Source organism: Protopterus annectens, chromosome 7.part1 (assembly GCF_019279795.1).
Source record: "Protopterus annectens isolate FY-2018-M chromosome 7.part1, PAN1.0, whole genome shotgun sequence".
Taxonomy (NCBI): Eukaryota; Metazoa; Chordata; order Ceratodontiformes; family Protopteridae; genus Protopterus; species Protopterus annectens.
In genome coordinates, this window is record NC_056740.1 from 249440148 (window position 1) to 249460077 (window position 19930).

The window sequence follows — 19930 nt, forward strand, 5'->3', positions numbered from 1 at the left end:
TATTATGTCGTCAGATACTCCGACTCCAGTTTTCTCTAAAAAACGCAAAGATAAGGACCGACACACGGGTTCCGCGGCCTCTACCGACACCACGCCAAAGCCGACTACAGGTGGTTCGGTTCTCAGCGAGGCACCTACGCAGCTCCAGACTACCGACGACACTTCTTTGGCGGTGTCTTCTGTGCCCGAGGTCGCTGGCTCCTCTGCCCACACCCCGACTACAAATACCGAAGCCACTCTTGGTGGTGAATCTCAAAATGTAGACAGGTCTGCCTCCTCTCAAGGTGTCTTCAGACCTTCCTCTTCTTTTTCCATCAAGGCTTTCACTAAGTTTAGAATGCATGGCTGCTTTAGGAGACAAGCTACACAGGGCCTTTCTCCAGGCCCCATGCCTAAAAAACAGATGCTCAAAATGGCTGAGGATTTAATTACTCTTATCAGGGGTTCTCAACCCCCCCCCAGACAAAAGGCCCAGAGTGGAGGAAGAATTCCCCTCCTCTGACCAGGCCTCCATTATATCAGAGTACTCTGATGAACAGGAATATTCTTACTCCCCTTTTGAAGATTCTGATGCAGAGGAGTCCATTCCCTCTGTCTCCCCTCCAGAGGATTACTCATTTGGAGATACCTTGCATACCTTAAGGGAACACTTCCACTGGGAAGGCCAAGAGTACTCTGATTCCAAGAAAAGGCTTAGGGATTTTCTCTTGCTACCTCAGCACAGGCCTCTGGCTATACCTCCTATCTTAGACATACTAGATGATGTGTACTCGGAGGCTGCCTTAACCCGGATTCTGTACCTCCGGCCCCTGTCAAGCCTGACAGGTACTACCGGGTTCCTGACTCACACCAATTTTTATACAAAAGCCATGCGTCTGACCCAGAAACTATCTCACAGGGCCCCAAAGGAATTAAGGCCTCCACTGCTAAAAATCCATTACCTTCTGAGAGAGATTCCAGATCCTTAGAAAGGTGGGGAAAAAAGGTATATACCTCGGCCACCTTAACCATGAGGGCATTAAACTGCCAGTTCCATATGCTAAAGTACCAGCAGTTTCTGTTATCACAATTGAGAAGCAAAATGTCACAACCTGAACAACCAGACTTGAAGGAGTTGCAGGATTTGATGCATAGTGCAGAACAAGTGGGTAAACATACCTTGCAATGTGGTTTTGATGCTCTAGAGGCCTCATGTAGAGCTGCTGTTACAGGATCAGTGATACGTAGACATGCCTGGCTCAAGGAACAAACCTTACCAGATCATGTCAAAGCTAAATTGCTAGATGCCCCTCTTCAAAAGGATGTATTATTTGGTGTTAAAGCTGAAGAGGTATTAAAGAAAATGGAGGAGAAAGCTAAATCAATGCAAACAGTGAAGGATTTTCTACAGGTACAACCACCACGTTTCAGTAGAAATTGGCCTTCCAAAAATTGGTCCTTTCCAACCACGAACAAACCCCAAAGAGGTACCCGAGGGGCAGAGGGCAATCTCAAGGATCGTATAGAGGCAGACAATGGCAAGCTCCTACACAAAGAGGTGGTGAGGATAGTTCACAGCCATTCAGAAAGCAAGCCCAATGACTTTCCCCTTTGCATGCCAAGCAAGGCTCAAATGGCAGCACCCTTAGGCGGAAAACTGGCATTATTTTCAAAAAATTGGCATATTGTTACAAAAGACAAATGGATCCTGGACATTATCAACAGAGGCTACAGATTCCATTTTCACACCCTTCCAAAAATGAGAGGCATGCCAAACCTGCCACACAATCAAAGGGCAGAGGCACAAAAACAGATTTCAGATCTCATGGACATGAAAGCTATTCAAGAGGTACCTACTCACGAACATGGTCAAGGCTTTTATTCCAGACTATTCCTGGTACCAAGGAAGGGAAAAGATTGGAGACCTATTTTGGACCTATCCATCCTAAACACATTTTTACTCGTACCAAAATTCAAGATGCTCACTTTACAGCAGCTTCTTCCCATGCTGGGCAAGGAGTCTTGGCTGGTAACATTGGACCTCAAGGAGGCATACCTGCATGTCCCAATCAGACAAAATTGCAGAAGATACCTCAGAGTTCTTGTAGGTTCAACCCATTATCAATTCTCTGCATTGCCCTTTGGCTTATCTACTGCACCCAGAGTATTCACGAAATGCCTGGCATCAGTAATTGCCTACTGCAGACTTCGCTTGGATCAGGCAGTCGTCCAAATATGGGTATATTTGTATTCCTTGGACAGCAAGCACATTCTTCTGAAACATCTGGCTTATGTAATAATGTTGTTGAATTCTCTGGGATACATGGTCAACAAAAAGAAATCAAGGCTAATACCCTCTTAGAAAATAATTTTCCTGGGTGCCAACTTGGACACAAACACCCAGATGGCCTACCTCATGCCAGAGAAGCAGGGGCAACTAACTCAATACTTCAGAACACTAGCAGATTTTACCAGGCTGACTGCAAGGAAAATCCTGCAGGCTCTGGGATTCATGGCATCTTGCATCCTACTAATCCCATGTGCAAAGCTGCATATGAGGAAACTTCAATGGTACCTGAAAAACCTATAACAAGCCACAGTTTGGAAACAATAATACCACTAATTCCATGTCTTCAAAAGGAATTTCTGTGGTGGGCTCAAGCATGCCAAACAAACACAGGTCTCCCATTCTGCAAGCCTCAAGCAAATCAAGTCATCACAACAGACGCCTCGGACTACGCCTGGGGGGCGCATATGACAGATCGGTGCATTCAGGGCAAATGGTCCCAAAAAGAAAAGCACCTTCACATCAATCAAAAGGAAATGCTAGCAGTAATAAATGCTATTATAGCTTTCAAAGACCTTCTGCATCCAGGTCAACTATTGATAAGGACAGACAACACGACAGTAATGTGGTACATAAACAAACAGGGAGGAACCCATTCATACCCCCTATGCAGACTGGCCATGTCACTTTGGAACATGGCTCTGGAATTACAAATTGAGCTTCAAGCACAGTACTTACCAGGCAAGGAAAACACGCTGGCAGACAACCTAAGCAGAAATGTGACAGATCTACATGAATGGAAGTTGCATCCTCAAGTTTTTACAGAAATAATTCAAGCATGGGGAAGGCCAGACATAGATCTCTTTGCCTCCCACAAAAATCACCAATTGACAAAATTCTGCTCAAGGACTTTTCATCCAAAGGCCTGGAGAGTGGACGCTCTCTCTTTCAGTTAGAACTTTGGGCAGCAGAGGAAGAGGTGGAAAGGCATAAACTGTCATTGTTGTCCATTAAAAACCAGAGCAGACAGACCAAAGATGATTCTCATTGCTCCAGACTGGCCAAGACAACACTGGTACCCACTCCTGAGGAGCCTGACGCATTCCCCACCATGGATCTTACCTCTAATGCCTCTTCTTCTGACTCAGCACAGCTTCAAAACTCTTCACAGTCAGCTGAAAACACTCAATCTGGCCGCATGGAAGATTCCTTAACATCACAACAGACCCTACTCTCCAAGGAGGTGCAGGATGTCATTTTGGAGGCCAGAAGGCCGTCTACTAGAAAAGCCTACGCCGCAAAATGGAAGCGGTTTTGTGCCTGGAATGAGAAAAAGGGCCAGAATCCTGGAAAACTGAATTTACCTCAAATATTACAGTATCTAGCTGAGCTGCTAAGCAGTGGACTTTCATTCTCCTCCATCAAAATCCATGCCTCAGCCATTTCTGCAGAATACAACACTGATCCACCTTTATTCTCTCACCCCCTCTTAAGACAGTTCCTCAGAGGGGCTAAGAATATAAAACCCCCAAGGAAACCACCAATACCTGCTTGGGACCTCAATTTCATACTAGAAAAGCTGACCTTGCCTCCTTTTGAGCCAGCTGCCTCAACAGATTTGCAATATTTGTCATGGAAAACAGCTTTCCTTCTGGCTATTACTTCAGCTCGTAGGGTTTCAGAACTACAAGCCCGCATGGCTGTGCAGCCTTTTATCTTCCATCAGGACAGAGTTTCCTTATGAACCAACCCGTCCTTTATGCCAAAAGTGGTATCCAGGGTAGCATTGAATCAGGCTATACACTTGCCTACCTTTTATCCTAATCATCAAAACAAAGGGGAGAGATTATTACATTCCTTGGACATCCACAGACAAATGCGGTATTATTTGGACAGAACAAAGCCTTTCAGAAAATCAGAACAGCTCTTTGTGTCCTATGCTATAGGAGCTCAAGGGAAGCCTATTTCCAAACAGACAATCTCAAAATGGATAGCCCACTGCATACCCTTTTGTTACTCTTTTCATGGCAAAACTGTACCTGCAGGCATCAGATCTCACTCCACAAGGGCCACATCTACCTCTGCAGCTTTCCTCAGAGGAGTTCCTACCAAAGATATTTTGGAAGCAGCCACTTGGAGTTCTGTGCATACCTTCTCCAAGCACTACCACCTACCATTATACTCCAAAACTAGAGCAGGCTTTGCCACTGCAGTCTTGCAGGGCATCCTGGCTCCTCCTAGTTCCAACTAATGCCTACCACCCTTTCTTAGCTTTGGGATTCTACCCATCTGTTATGACTGCAGCTGTATGCACGATGAACATAGTACAGTTTTGTACCTACCATAAATGTAGATATTCGAGTGCTAATACAGCTGCAGTCCAGGTTTCCCTCCCTCCTTCCCCTCTTGGGACAGGCCTATTGGCTAACACCTCCTCATACAACCTGATTGGGGTATTCTTTTATGGTGTATTTGCTTGCAACTAATGTATTTTGATTATATGACATTGCTTTACTACACAAATTTATGTATTGCCTTCCTTCTGGGGGCACCTGACATCTGGGGCAAGAAAAACTGAAGAAAATGGCGTCGGCTGGTTCTTTTATACCCCTGTCGCACTGACGTCAGGGAAGAAGCGACGACAACCGACGCCGGACCTAGACTTTGGAATTCGGCCGACCGAGGACCCGCCTGACGGCAGGAGAACCCATCTGTTATGACTGCAGCTATATAAGCACTCAAACATCTACATTTATGGTAGGTACAAAACTGTACTTTTGTTTACTTCTCAAATTTTTTGTTAATTTCCCCTTTTTTAGCAGTACTTTGGGCATTTCAGCATGCATGCACGCATACCACTGAAATTTGCCTTTTGTTCTTCCAGAAGTGTCTGTCTATCTAACATCTGCCTGAGCTCCAGTCAAAGCAAAGAGATGGAGCCTTGGTTTTAAAGCAGATGTGCAAGATGGATTTGAACTGCCATTGTATCACTCCTTTGTTCTATTAGTAGTAAAGAACAGTATATGAGAGAAATCCTGTCTAGCCACACAGGGCACAAATCAATACCTTGTATAACTTTATAGTATGACAAGTACAGAAGTAATGAGTATATTGTGGGATAGTGCAACACTACATTGATGGTCTTGGAAACAAATGTAGGACTGCAGATATAAGCTGGACTTCACATGGAGGAGCCTACTTACAGCAATATTGTGCGGCTTGTCTAGTGGCTGCTGCAAGACCAAAGTGCCAGCAGCAGAGACTGGAGCAGGGTAGGAAAGCGGGGGGGGGGGGACGACTAATATGGTAAAGCATTACTGGAGTGTAATGCCAGCTGGCCACACCCACAATAGCATTTTCATATGAGGTGCAAGAATTTAGATCATTGTATACCTAAATAAGCTGTACATGGGCAGTCACGGTTGGTTTAACCAAAGCCAGATACCTCAAGAGGAGTAGTAAAGAAGGCTGTGGAGGTCAGAGAATGTTAAACACTGTACTGAGTAGTTTGGGAGTGTCAGAGCCTGATTAGTGTCACATCAGGTAGCTGGAGATGCCAATCACTGCCATACTAGATAAGCTGAGGAGAGGCATCCATTGTTGTCAGTCAGAGCAGGCACAAGGGGAAAAGGCACTCAATGCTGCCAGACTGTGGTGGACATGTTTGTTGAAAAAATAGACATGTATTTAGGTACAAACATAGGTTGCGTACATTCCGTGGCTCATAACTATTAGCTATGAACTGTCTGTTTGGGTCCCTAATCACATCCAGGTCAGATGTGTGAATAAAGCAATGACCTGTGTAAGTTTTGAGTGAAAAGGTGAGTTATTACCGTGTTGGGGGGCACTGGAGGTGGTTAATGTGAGCCACTCTGACAGTCTTTATGTTATGCTTCCCTCTTTTCCAGAGCATACGGTTTAGTGTTATACGTATAATCGAATACTCGCAGTATTGAATGTAAAGATATCGATCTAAAAAGACTGAAACTCAAAATATTTATATATATATATATATATATATATATATATATATATATATATATATATATAAAACCTGTGTTTTGTGTGTGTGTGTGTGTGTGTAGGAGGGCAAGCCCCCCCTCCCCGCATCCCAGACCTCCAGCTACTTGTGTGTATACGCCAACTCCGAGGTTGAGATTGCACAACAGTGGGGAAAGGACAAATTCCTGATGCCTGCTGTACTCCAGTCTTGCACAAAGTAATACTGGCACACTGCGATCATCTGACTATTTATTCCAAAGGAGGAAGAAGACTTCAGAGCTGGGTACCACTCAAACTAAGGCTTTATTAAGTGCGATGTTAAGCGCTTTCGTCTGCTAGTTACTGGACTTCATCAGAACAACATAAAACAACCCCTCAAGTCATTATATACCTAATCAAAGCAACAGTCAACCAATTGTATAATGCCCTAATGGAATCAATGACTTAAGCACTAATTTTCCCACCACAAGACGTTTTGATTCAAGATCAAACATATGTTAAAAAGCAGAAGTATCTTTTTTAATAGTGCCTGTTGTAAGCCCAGGAAATGGAACTGAAATTGATAGGAGAAATGGCAATTGTGAATATTTTAGTCATGGGATGATGTTGACTTATACAGATCAATTTGAGGGTCTAAGGGAGATTATGGAAAAAAATAGGACCATTTTTCAGATCAATAGTGAACATCAAGAACTGGTGGGAATGAAACCAGTATTAGTATACAAAAAATGACCTAGTTTTAAAACTTTGCTTGAAAGGTTAAAGGTCTCTAGAGTTGAAGGAAAGATGTCCAAGTGTGGGGGTTGCAATCAATGTCAGTATGTATGTGAAGGGGCATAATTTTTGTAAAGGATTATGGAGCTATTCATCTGAATCGAAGATTTTCTTGTAGCAGTAAAGGAGTGGTGTACCTGGCCTAATGCAATTTTTGTCCAGCATTCTATGTTTGTAAATGCACATATAGAGAGTATACCAGCATAGTTATGATATTAGGAAGGGCGATGATAATAATGCTCTATACAGACACATTAAATTGCACCCCACACATTGGTTTAAATTTTGTGTAATTGACCAGGATAGTTTAGGAGACCGGGGAGGGGGCAAGGGATGATTATTTAGATTTCCTTGAGTTAAAAATGGCAATTAAGAACTAATGCCACCCAGCCCACCGGACTAAATGAAAATATTTCTATTTCGAGTATGTTAAGATTAAGGGCTTCTTATTATTTTAGCTGAGGTCAATATTGTAATTTTGTTCTGCATCTCTTTTAAAATTAACTGGAACATTCATTCATCAATAAGTCCGGTTCCAGTTGTACATCTTGTCATTTTAGTTATTTTGTGCTTTTCTCCTCTCCCTCCCCCCCCCAAAAAGAGAAATATCTATCCCACCAGAGTCTAGCCTCCCAAACATCTCAGATGCCTAGGTGAGAGCTGCTCTCTCTAAAGCAAAAAACACAGCATCAATGGGACCGGACGGTGTCCCCGGCTGTGTGCTACACGAACTCAATGAGGAACTAAACCCACACATAAGGCTGCTGTGTAATCTTAGCCTTACTACAAGATACGTACCCAAAGAATGGCGTACGGCAACTGTGGTCCCACTCCACAAAGGCGGTGCTTCTACGGACCCTGGAAATTACCGCCCCATAAGCTTGACGAGCCTTGTCTGCAAAGCTATGGAGAGGATCATAATGGAACTCATAAATAAAGACATTGGGGACCTACAGACACTGGATCCTACTCAATTTGGCTTTGTCAAGGGCAGATCTTGCCTCTTGAACTTGGTCGACTTTTTCAAAACAGTCACTAAGGCCATTGATGAGGGTAAGGCAGTTCACACAGCCTACCTTGACCTAGCAAAAGCATTCGACACAATACCCCACTCAGGCATCATAGAAAAGCCCACCAGCTTAGATGTAAACTCATATGTCACAAGATGGGTTGCAAACTGGCTCAAGGACAGAACACACAGGGTTAGAGTTGCTGGTGCCATGTCAGACTCTAAGCCGGTCACGAGCGGTGTCCCACAGGGCTCAGTCCTGGGCCCCCTCTTGTTCGGCATTTATTTTTCTGAAGTGCAGGCAAACATAGGGGGATTGTGGCTGACAAAATTTGCAGATGACTGCAAACTGGGCACCATAATTGACACTCCATCAGACACAGACATCCTCCAGAGAGGTCTCATAGAAATGGATAACTGGTGCCAGAGCCATGGCCTTAAGCTAAATGCCAAAAATGTATAGTCATACCCTTTGGGAAAAACAAGGTAACCCCTAATTACCACATAGGTGGTAATCCATTAAACACGGAAGAAGTTATCAGGGACCTGGGGACCCAAGTTGACAGTAACCTCTCTTTTGACACTCACATTGCCAAAGTGGTTAGGAAGACCTTCTACATTGCCCACCTGATCATGAAGGGATTCACATCCAGATCAGGAGAGGTCATTGTACCCTGTACTCTTCACTTATCAGACCAATGATTGAGTACAATGCCCCATTCGAATGTACCTTACCGAAACCTGCAGCAGTTGGAAAGACCCCAAAAGTTCCTCACCAAAAGGATAAAGGGCTCAAACATATGTCACACGATGCCCGACTGAAGAAACTCCAGCTCTATTCAGTCGCATACCGCCTGCTCAGAGGTGATCTGTGCCTGACATACAAGGCCATGTCCAACCCGAATTAATGGACATGCTCCACCTCAAAAATCCAAATCCACCAGAGCCACGAGAGCAAGAGACTTAAACCTCAACACGGATATAAATAGGGCGTGCTGGAGGGACAGATTCATCACCCAGAGACTCCCTACACTATGGAACAGAATCCCAGTCCATGTGAGGCAGAGCCCCTCACTGACTCTGTTCAAGAGAAATCTTGACGAGTGGATGGGAGATCGTAGGTTTACCCCGGGAATCATCTCTGTATCACTGCTGGACAGAGGCACAGCAAACTAATGGGTATAGTATTCTCATCCTAAGGGGTGGTGAAAGCCACACACACTCTGGCTAGGCTTATAAATGCCCTAGGGCAGATAGCCTAGTATGAACCTATGAACCTATGATTAGGTATATAATGACTTGAAGGGTTGTTTTATGTTGTTCTGATGAAGTCCAGTGACTAGTGGATGAAAGCACTTAACATTGTACTTAATAAAGTCTTAGTTTGAGCAGTACCCGGCTCTGAAGTATTCTTCCTCCTTTGGAATTCACTGTTATTAGTTTGTGAGTGTTTTTGACTATTTATTCCCATTTGCCAGCATAAAAAAAGGTTCAGTGCTCCAAACATCCAACTAAGTAGAGACTTTCCATATAGCTATATAGGTTAGCTACAGTTATGTCTCTTCCACACACACTACTTTTTTTAATTACGAGGTGATTCTACAGCATGTCAGTAGGTTTGCTTTGCATACCTGTGGTATCGCAGCACCGTTCTGCCTTGGTTAGGGGAAGGTGTGTTCTAGGGGGGGGGGAGTCCCGTTCTTTTATTATTCTCTTTTTTGCCCAAGAGCAGACTTAAATCTTTCATGAGTTTCAGCCATTAACTTATAAGGATTAAATGTGAATATATGTGTATGTAATAAAGTTTATTTAGGTGCCCTTGTGAATTGTTATTTAAAACTAAAAATACATAAAATATGCATTTCATGGCATGCCAGAAGCCTGGTAATTACTCTTGGGTACTAATGTACTTTTATGCTGCAATATAGTTTCCTAGCAGATACATTATTTTAGCCATAACTTTAACAGAAATTACACTGCATAGACTTCTAATGCACTGCTTGACAGTTATTAAAAGTGTCCGTCTCGTCTGCTTCTGTGGAATTAATATTAAAAGTGTTAGCCTGAACTTTAGGAAAGTATAATTATAATTTTAATAAAACATTACCATAGCTCAGTGAGGAATGGATATCTCACCATTATAAATCCGGAGATAATAGATCTCATTACCTAAAAAAGAAAAGTAAATTTTATCTGTATTACTGCTTCTTTGTAATTATGCTAATGCACTTTGAAAGAACACGATACAATATATAGTAATTACAGGCTTTTCTTTAATGTGTAGCCTCGATCCTCACCTTATCTTTTAAAAATCTTATACATTTGTCCCAGGACATAAACTTCAGGCAGTCTTGACTATCTTTAGACAGCAGAAAGAAGCAATATGTGTTTATTTGATTTATGTGATTGAACTTTAGTTTAGAAGAAAGCTAGGCAGTTCTGCTTATTTATTTTTTTCTTATTTATTTATTCGTTCGTTCGTTCATTCAGTTTTCTGGGAGGGGGGCACTGATAGTCTGCAGCAATGACTAAACCAGTATAAGACATACCTAACAGATCTCATCAGTGCAAGGACACAGAGGCCAGGGGGAAGGCTGCCTCAGGCACAAACTGTTAAGAGGTGTGATCGACAGTTGCTGATGTGGTATGTGTGCGGTAAAGGCATTCATTTACAAAGCCATGGCTGATACTGTAGCTTTGTAAATGAATGTCGATGGAGCTCAGTGCGTTAGTAACTGTAGCAAAGTGTGTGCCAGCTGGCCTAGCTGTGGTTCTGCAAGGACATTTGACTAGAGCAAGGCAGATATTTCCCCGCCCTCAGTGAGGCAGTATATCGTTAAACACTTGGAGCAATGTGAATTGTACAACACTGCAGTAGAACAGTATTCTTCTTATTGGTACACTGAATTGAGGGGTTGGCCCATATCACTGTTAAAATAAATATAATCAGTACCACCCACATAGCCCGACACTTAACAGTGTGTCAGTACATCACAGCAGAGCACTATCCTTCTGACTGATATGCTAATTGTCAGTACTGGGTTTTTATTCCATGTGCTTAATGTAGGAATTGAAGTGCAAACTGCTGTTTCTTTTAGTATCAAGGGCCAATTTAAAAGCGTCTGAGTCATTTCTTTTAGACTTGGCTTATAAAACCATGCTAGTGAGTTTTGTTAGGCTATGACCATTACTTGTTCAGGAAAAGATCAGGGATGTGATTCAGAACACGAGCATTATGACTTTGCAAGGCTTCATGATGAGCTGTAGTGTTCTTCTAAATCAAAAGCTGAGATTGAGAAAGAGGGCAGTTGCAGTGCACCTGAATTTTTTTCATTCCACACTTAATTAATGGAGACTTGGCAATTGATTTGGTGCAGCCATCCTTTGCTGACCTCGCCTTTGCCTTCAGCAACATGTTGTTATACTGACATCAGGTGGGGGCATATTCAGACTTTGCATCTCTGAGAACAACCAGGAGATGTAATTTAATGAAAAGCACACAGAGAACAGGCTGCATGTATCTATAGCTTATACACAGCAGCTGTAACATCTTTGAAGTTATGTCTTCCATGCAGTCTTTTTAAAAAATACTGGGTGATACGGCTAGTACTCCTGAGTATAATGCTGACTCAAGAGTGTGATTCATGTTTCACAGTCAGCTTTGTGATTCACATGGTTCTTCACCCTGTTCACTCACTCTGTGCAAGCAGGTTGCACTGAGTCACAGTCTGAATGTTCATAACATGAGGAAAACATTTCTCCCAAAACTGTTGAACCCTGCCTCATACGCTTTAAAATTAATGCAGAAGTGCAGAAAAACAACAAAGTATTAGTAGTAAATGCTAAAGCAGTTATTTCAGGCAGTGGAGCAGTAAGAACAGTGTTGTGGAATAAATTAAATGCATCTGCGGTTTGATGTTCTTCGTTTATGCTGCATCACAGGAAAAGTGTCACTAGACCTTTTCATTTATATTATAAAGCATATGAGGCCTGACATCTTGCCTGGCCCCTCATCACTATGTTTGAGGATTTTGCTTGTGTTTTACTGACGGCTAAATAAAAAACAAGTTCCTTACTCCTTAAATGCTATTCTTAGTGCAACCCTGCGTCAGATTTAAATAAAGGAGAATAAGTAATGTAAAATTTAAAACACCACTAGAGTTTACTGTCAGTATAGGGAAGGGTTGACCACTCACTGGGCACAGCACACATTGTTTTTTCCATGGGAAAAGCTGTACAGTCATCCATTAATTTATACATGCATACTTGTATCCAGTCATTCATTCATTCATTTTCAGACACCTGCTTTGTTGTGTTCATGGCTGCTTGGAAACCAGAGCCTGAATTTAGAAATAATGGGTAAAACATATGGGACCAATCTTGAAGGTCATAACATTCCATTGTATGGCATATGTTTTTTCCAACACACTTCATGTTCATAAGCACACACACACACACATGAGCACGCACCTGCACATCCAGTTTGGATGGTCACCAATTCACCTTTCTACATGACTTCAGAAGGATCATCAGTTTGACTTCTGGTACATCTTTGGGATGTAACATGAAAGTACAGATCCTGATTGAAATAGTGCAGAAGGATAAAGCCCTTACTGTACCCCAGATGACCTGTGTTCAATTAGCAGCATGGGCGCCATACCTCTCAACTGTCCAGATATTCGCTGAATGTCCAAATTGTTGCCTCATATTTTTGGTCTATTCTCTTAAAGTTGTGGTTTTCTGGCAAATCACTAAGGACTAAAGTCAGAAAATAATGGCACAAATTTGAGTTTTAGACTTCATACCCTTAAGAAAATGCATGCTAATGCAAAACCTGTTATTCTGTCAACGTTCTAAGTTTGTAAGAGCAGTAATTAAAAAGTGTCCCTATTTCTGGGCATTTGTCCTCCCTTTATTTGTGCCTTTCTCCAGATTTCTTGCTGTAAGAGGTTGAGATGTATGATGGGTGCTGATGGGCCACAAAGAGAGTATGGGATTGAGTGTCCAGTTACAGCGTCTCCATCCTGAGAGGAGGTAGGTGGCCTAAAGACTCACTGCAGTATGGAGCATATGGGCCTGGCCAGCACTGAGCTGCGTAAGTGGTGAGCCACGGCTGCAGTGAAGGAATGAAGATAGAACACACTTCCCAGTGTCCACCAGTATCCTTGATTTCCTCACCAGCCCAGGGCTAGAGACATGTTGAGCTGGGGGAGACTAACTGGTGGGTCCAGTAGACCCACTGAATGGAGGGAAGAGCTGAGGGCAGCTGATGGTTAGTTGCAAAGGGAGGGAAAAATACATGCATACAGGAAGAGCCTGCAAATTCTGCACAAAGGGCACCTCAGTCAGGAACCAAACAGGAAATAAAGCTAACCAGTCTACCATTATTCTGTACCATGATGTTACCACATTAATCCAAATGCAATTTAGGTACAGATTACAACAGAAACATATATTTTATGTAAGAAAGTCATCAATAAGGAAGAGAAAGCTTTGCAACTGCAGCACATCTTTACAAAACCCCATACAGTCATATGTACAAAATGGTAATGGCATCAGAAACAGCATAACCAACTTAAGTGGTACATTCTTCCACTAAAAGCAGTAAAATCAAGAAAGGCATACTAGGGTCTTGTCCTGAAAACAAAATCTTGAAGATGCTTTAGTGAAGTCAGAGAAACTGTGGAAGATAGGCAAGGGATCTGATTAGTAACACAGAGTGCTTATGGTTTTTGAAGTAAGGAGTCCAAGGAAGCAAGTATTGGGAGACGCAAAGATAATTAATTATCTGTTAAACAACGAAGCCTTCATAGTTGTTACTGCAAAGCATGTGTGTTTCTTTCTCTAAGAGGAGTCTCGTTAGTGTGACATGAGAACAGACTGGTTCAGAGCTTTGGGACTACATGCTATTCAGCAAAACTCACACACTAACTGTAAGTACAGCCTTTCTTTTTTAACTGTGGATCTTCTTTCATTGGCATTTCTGTTTTTTAAGTCATTGTGTCTGTAAAGATACACAGCTCACAATTTTTAAAAAGTCTGCTGTACAGAAAATAGGTTCAGGAAGTGGGAGCTGTAGTGCTGAGTATGAATGCTTGTAGTAAATACTGAAGTGTCAAACTACCTAAGAAATTAGTTTCCTGTGAATGAGTAGTGCATGCCAGTAACTGACTTCTCACTTCTGTTTCCAGTTGCCTTGTCTAAATGCATACGACAGCTATTGTAGTAACCAGGTAGCCGCAAAGGCTCTTCTCGACTACAAGAAGCAGGACCACAGAGTGCAGGACTTTCTTCAGCGTTGTATAGAATCACCGTTTAGTCGTAAGTTGGACCTCTGGAACTTTTTAGATATCCCAAGAAGTCGACTAGTAAAATACCCTCTTCTCTTAAGGGAGATCTTAAGAAACACTGCAAATGACCACCCAGACCAACAGCACCTGGAAGAAGCTGTAAGTATGAGTAAAGTATAAATTCAGGATAATGGAGAGAGGCATGCATTCTCCTTACATTTAGAAGCCCCATTTAAACATATACATTTAACAGTGCTTTTCTCTTGTTAGATACATGCATTGTCCTGGAGTTTGCAAATGACAATGTGTATTTGGTATTCATGTATAAACTGTTGTGACAGCTAACACCTTAATGCCGAATCTCAGTTGTCAATCATAGCCTATTTCTTTGCTGTGACATTGTTTAGGTTCATAGGAGATTACTAGGCAAATAGCCCTCGGGCCTTAACAAGCCTAGCCATGTAACACCTTTGTTCCCTAGTTGACCTCGGTGAGATGTTCATTGTTAGCAGAGCGAATCAGTGATTAGTACCAACTGCCTCTGTGTAGGAGGGACATAGGTGCCACCCCTGGGGTGAATTTACGGTCTCCCATCCCATTGTCAAGGTTGCGTTTAAATAGGGTCATTAAGGAGCTCTGCATCATGTGAAGTGAGAGTTTATTCCAGAGGAGCAATAATGTCTGGGAGACATACCTTTCTTTCCAACATTTTCTGTTTATGTCACAGGCTAGGTTGAGATCCCTGGAGTGAAGGACTTTTATCCCATTTGATTTGTGGAAGTGCAGCATTTCCATTAGGGCAGGGTCAGAGATCATTCTGTAGGCCAAGCACAGGTCTCCTCTCAGCAGCCTGTAGGATATAGAGTATAGAGACAGGGCCTTCAGTCTTTCCATGTAGGTCATGTTTTAGAGGCCCATACTTTTCCTGGTTAGACACCTCTGTGGCCTCTCCAGTTGTTGCAGGTGTCCGGTGAGGTACATGCAAAAGGGAGCATTGTACTCAATTAGTGGTCTGATGAGGGTTGAGTATAGAGGAGATATAACATCCTAGTCTTGGATGGAGTGCCTTGCCCACTTAGTGGTCTGATGAGGGTCAAGTATAGAGGGGATATAACATCCTTAGTCTTAGATGCAGTGCCCTTATTTATAAGATGTGCAATGTAGAAGGCTTTCCTTACCACTGTGGAGACATGGTGGTTGAAGTTTCAATTGATGTCAACCTGTGTTCCCAAGTCTGTCACCACTGTGTTTGAGCTTATGGGGGTGGTATCTATAATGTAATTTGCAGGGCTCACTTCTTTGCCAAAGGGGATGATGATGCACTTTTTTGCATTTAGCTTTAGACTGCGACTCTGGCACCCGACATTAGTCTGCATTATCCCCTTTTATATTATGTTAACATCGTTGGGGGACTCAATGATTGCACCTAGTTTGCAGCAGTCTGTGAACTTGGTAAGACATAGGCCATCTGCTTTCACCTGGACATCCAAGATGTAGATTCCAAATAGTAGAGGGCCCAGCACAGATCCTTGTGGTACACCACTGGTAACTGGTCTAGACTTTGACAGTATACATTCTTTTTGTGAGCCAGTTTGCTACCCATCTAGTGACGTATGGGTTAATCCCCAACTGAGAGAGTTTCTCAGTGATACCTGAGTAGGGGATTGTGTCAAAGGCCTTGGCTAAGTCAAGATAGGTGGCATGTACTGCTTTGTGAAGAGAAAAAACACAGCAACAACCTGGATAAAGCCAGGTCCATAGCAAAAACAGTAGATCCATGAGTAAAAATAAGATCAACCAACACAGCTAAAATAATAAAACTTTAATGTATGGTAATGGAAAGCAATTACCATACATTAAAGTTTTATTATTTTAGCTGTGTTGGTTGGTGTCATTTGTATTCTTGGATGTACTGCTCTGCCCTCATCCAGGGCTTTGGTGACAATCTCGAAGAAGTCCACCAGGTTTAATCAGCAAGACCTGCCCTTAAGGAAGCCAATCTGGGTCTTATCAAGAGTTTGGAGGTCGCCTTTGCCATTTTTGATAAGGTCCGTAATGATTCTTTCCATGGCCTTGAAGATAAGGCTGGTTAGGCTTACGGGTCTATAGTTCCCAAGGTCGGTCGATGCTAAATGCTAACATGTTTATCCTTTACTTTTAATATCCCATTTTAAAAATATGTCTTTTTTAGGTAACATGGACTGCTCTGTTAGCAAGAATTACCCTTGACCAGTTTTTATGTTGTAATTCCCTTTCCTTATTTGAGCAGTGTGGATTACAGTTTTGTAAGGCTGTCACAACTTAACAGTGTAACTGTTCAGTCTGATCCTTTTGAACTTTCTTATTAGAAGAATGTTTGTTTGATATATCAGTTTCAGGTTTAAAAACCGATTAATTAAAATGCTTGTACCCAAGAACTTAAATAAATTTACAATTAAAGCAACTTTAAAATATAATGCAGTAGATAACAGTCATTTGAGAAGTAAAAAAAGAAGTTATATACTCACCATAACATTCTATCTGTGTTGTCCATCTTCATTTATCTTTAACTGATGGGTTTGGTTCAGAATTTCAAAACCAACCTGGCCGTTATTACAGCTTGCGGTGACCAAAAACTCTCAAGCTTAAGTCCTACCCACAGTGTCTCTCTCCTAGTTACCTAGGATTGAGTTTGCAGAAGAACAGAATGACAGAAACCTAATACTTTCATAGAGACATATCCAAAACCTTTTATAAATAATCAGTAAGAAGTTATGCATATTGCCAGTTCCACCAAAAAACTGCTAGGGCAGGGGAAGGAGGGAGGGGAGTCAAAGATAACTGAAGATGGGCAACACAGATGGAACATTGTGGTGAGTACATAACTTCCTTATCGATTATTGTCAATCTGCATGTATCCTTGACTGATGGGACAGAGTCCCCAGCTACCTTTGATCCTGGGAGGATTCATGGAAGTGTATTCCTGAGCACCATTGAACCAAAAGAGGCTCTCCTCCTGGAGACCAAATAATCACATTTACAGTGGTTGATGAAGGTGTGCGGAGTAGCCCAGGTTACTGCTGCACAAATGTCACCCATTGAAGCTGAAGACTGGAAAACTGCAGAAGTAGCCAAGTAGCCACAGCTCTTGTAGAATGAGCTTTTATAAGAACAGGCAACTCAGTTTTATTTCTGTGGTAAATGAATTACAGTAATGTGGCAGTTTTTTGGGGGATAAGTCATCACTTTAATTAGACTTGTTGATGGGCATGTTTTTTCAGATTTCTTACAGACTTTGCAAGGCCCTTCTAAAAGGAACACTGTTATCAAAACCCCCTTATAAGGTTCCTACCTCACCTCGGGATCTCACTTTAGTCTAACAGGCCATTGTGTGATCACCTTTCGAACCACCTGCTAACTGTGATTTAAAATGTTTGTCCTGGAAAACATTTCTAGTGGTGATAACTTCTGCCAGAAGAATTTCAGAAACACAAGCCATATCTTGCAAACCCCCTTACCTCATTTTCCATAAGGATAGAGTTTCCTTAAAGACAAACCCTTCCTTTCTCCCTATGGTAGTGTCAGATACCAATTTAAATCAGACCATTAATTTGCCAGTCTTCTCCCCCAACTTTTCATATAAAGGTGAATATGGTTAACATTTGTTAGATGCTCACAGGCAGTTACGCCTTTATTTACATAGAACAAAACACATAACGAAATATGATCAAGTTTTTGTCTCCTTTTCAAGTGCAAAACTGGGTAATTCAGTGAACAAGGTTACCTTAGCAAGATGGCTCAAAGGAATACAAGATTATTCCATGCACTTCTAACAATTGCAATTAAATTACATTTAAATTCATTTCATGATTTAACCTTTTTCTGAAGTACTAAAAGGGTTGGTGGATAGATTGTGTCCCATTATTACCAGCAATGATAGTTTGGATGGTTTGTTTCCCAAAAGGGTCAACTTTTCATACCGTAGGTTTTTGAATTTAAAGTAACTTCTCAATAAGAGAAATGCACAGAGGTTTGGTACACGGAAAGGAAGTTTTCCATGTGGTATATGTAAAGTCTGCAGTAAGATCAGAAACCTTGATGGGGTCAACATCAATGGTAGAACTTAAAGGGCGCAAGATGAATTTCGGTGTGATTCTTGTGGGGTGGTCTACATTATTGGATGTAGTTGTTCACTCATCAAATGGTACGTGGGACAGATTAGGAGAAAGGTAAAAAAACGCATTATGGAACACTTGGGGGATATCAGAAATAATAGGTTAGAGAGCCAAGTAGCACATCATTTTTATAATGTTCATGACAATTCCAATAGTAACCTGTTCTTTGGTGTGCTGTCCAAGAACAAGGGGTGAAGAATTCATAGGTAAATTATTGGCATTGGAAACAAAATTAATAATTAATTTTGGAACCTTACAGGCAAGGGGGTTAAATCTTGAAATTAATTTAAAAGTAATTTAATTACAGTTGTTAGAAATGCATGGAATATTCTTGTATTCAATGTGGCAGGTTTTTTTGGGGATGAGTTGTCACTTTAACTAGACTTGATGATGGACATAGTTCTATTTGAATTCAATTAAGAAATTCTATAAAAGTAAAGCCATGTGGTGAAATTGTTATTCCTTTTGAAGGCGTAAGCCGAGGTACCAGAGATGCACCAGCAGACTAGGCTTTGAGAGGTCTCTGGATCTGAAACAGCCAAAAAGCTCAGAGTAGTCACCAATTCTGGAGGTAAAAGGTTCTCCAGAATCGATGCAGTAAACTCATTAATTTTATTCCACTGTGTTTCATGTTTTTCAGATTTTGGTTTTGGACTTGTGTGCGTTTTTTACATTTATTGGAAAGTCTGTAAGAAACCAAGGAATATTCCTCAAAACCATCATGGAAATTAGAAATGGCTGCTAACTGAACTTTAATAATTGGAAGAATCACCCGTTGTCACACTGTTGAGTGCTTCTCCACAAAGGGGGTACGACTTGGTTCTTACCTGTTTGTTGATGTACCAAGCCACTGACATATTGTCCATGTGAATCACAATTGTTCCCAAAGGGGGAGAGTAGTCTGAAATGCTTGCAATGCTAAAAGCACTGCTCTCATCTCTAGAATGTTTATATACAAACTGGCTCCAATAGGGGACCAAGTGCCTTGGACTGTCTTGCCCAGATAATACCACGACACCCCATCTGGGAGGCATCCGTAGACACTGGCCTTGAGCTGTGGTGGGACAAAGGGACGGCCCAAAAAAAATCTCTTTTGAGTGCAACCACCAAGCTAGAACCTTTCTGCAAAGATTGGTGATCAAAACATATCCAATAAAGGTTGATAAAATATTAGCCACTGAGATGCAAGTAGCCATTGAAGAATTCTCATGTGATACCTTGCCAAGGGAATTGGTGTAATCACTGCAGCCGTCGAACCTAGAGACTAGATGGGCAGATACTTTCTTGTTGTGTTGTATCCTTTGAACTTGTTCTCTGATTTTTTTGTAGTCTTGCAGGAGGAAGGGAAGCTATGAAGGTTTTTGTATTGAGCATTGCTTCCATGAACTCTAAACTTTGAGTTGGAGTCAGTTGTGATTTTTTGTAAGTTACAATT

The 19930-nt window shown here is 41.8% G+C and overlaps 1 protein-coding gene across 5 annotated transcripts in view; it reads left to right on the plus strand.

Moving 5' to 3' along the window:
* ARHGEF3 (Rho guanine nucleotide exchange factor 3) overlaps positions 1-19930 on the plus strand; it is a 3017585-nt gene that overhangs the window by 2860319 nt on the left and 137336 nt on the right. For all 5 annotated transcript variants that reach the window (XM_044078691.1, XM_044078693.1, XM_044078692.1 and 2 more), the window contains one exon: positions 14243-14500. In XM_044078691.1, the coding sequence (XP_043934626.1) occupies positions 14243-14500 (258 nt within the window). The remainder of the gene's footprint in view (positions 1-14242; positions 14501-19930) is intronic.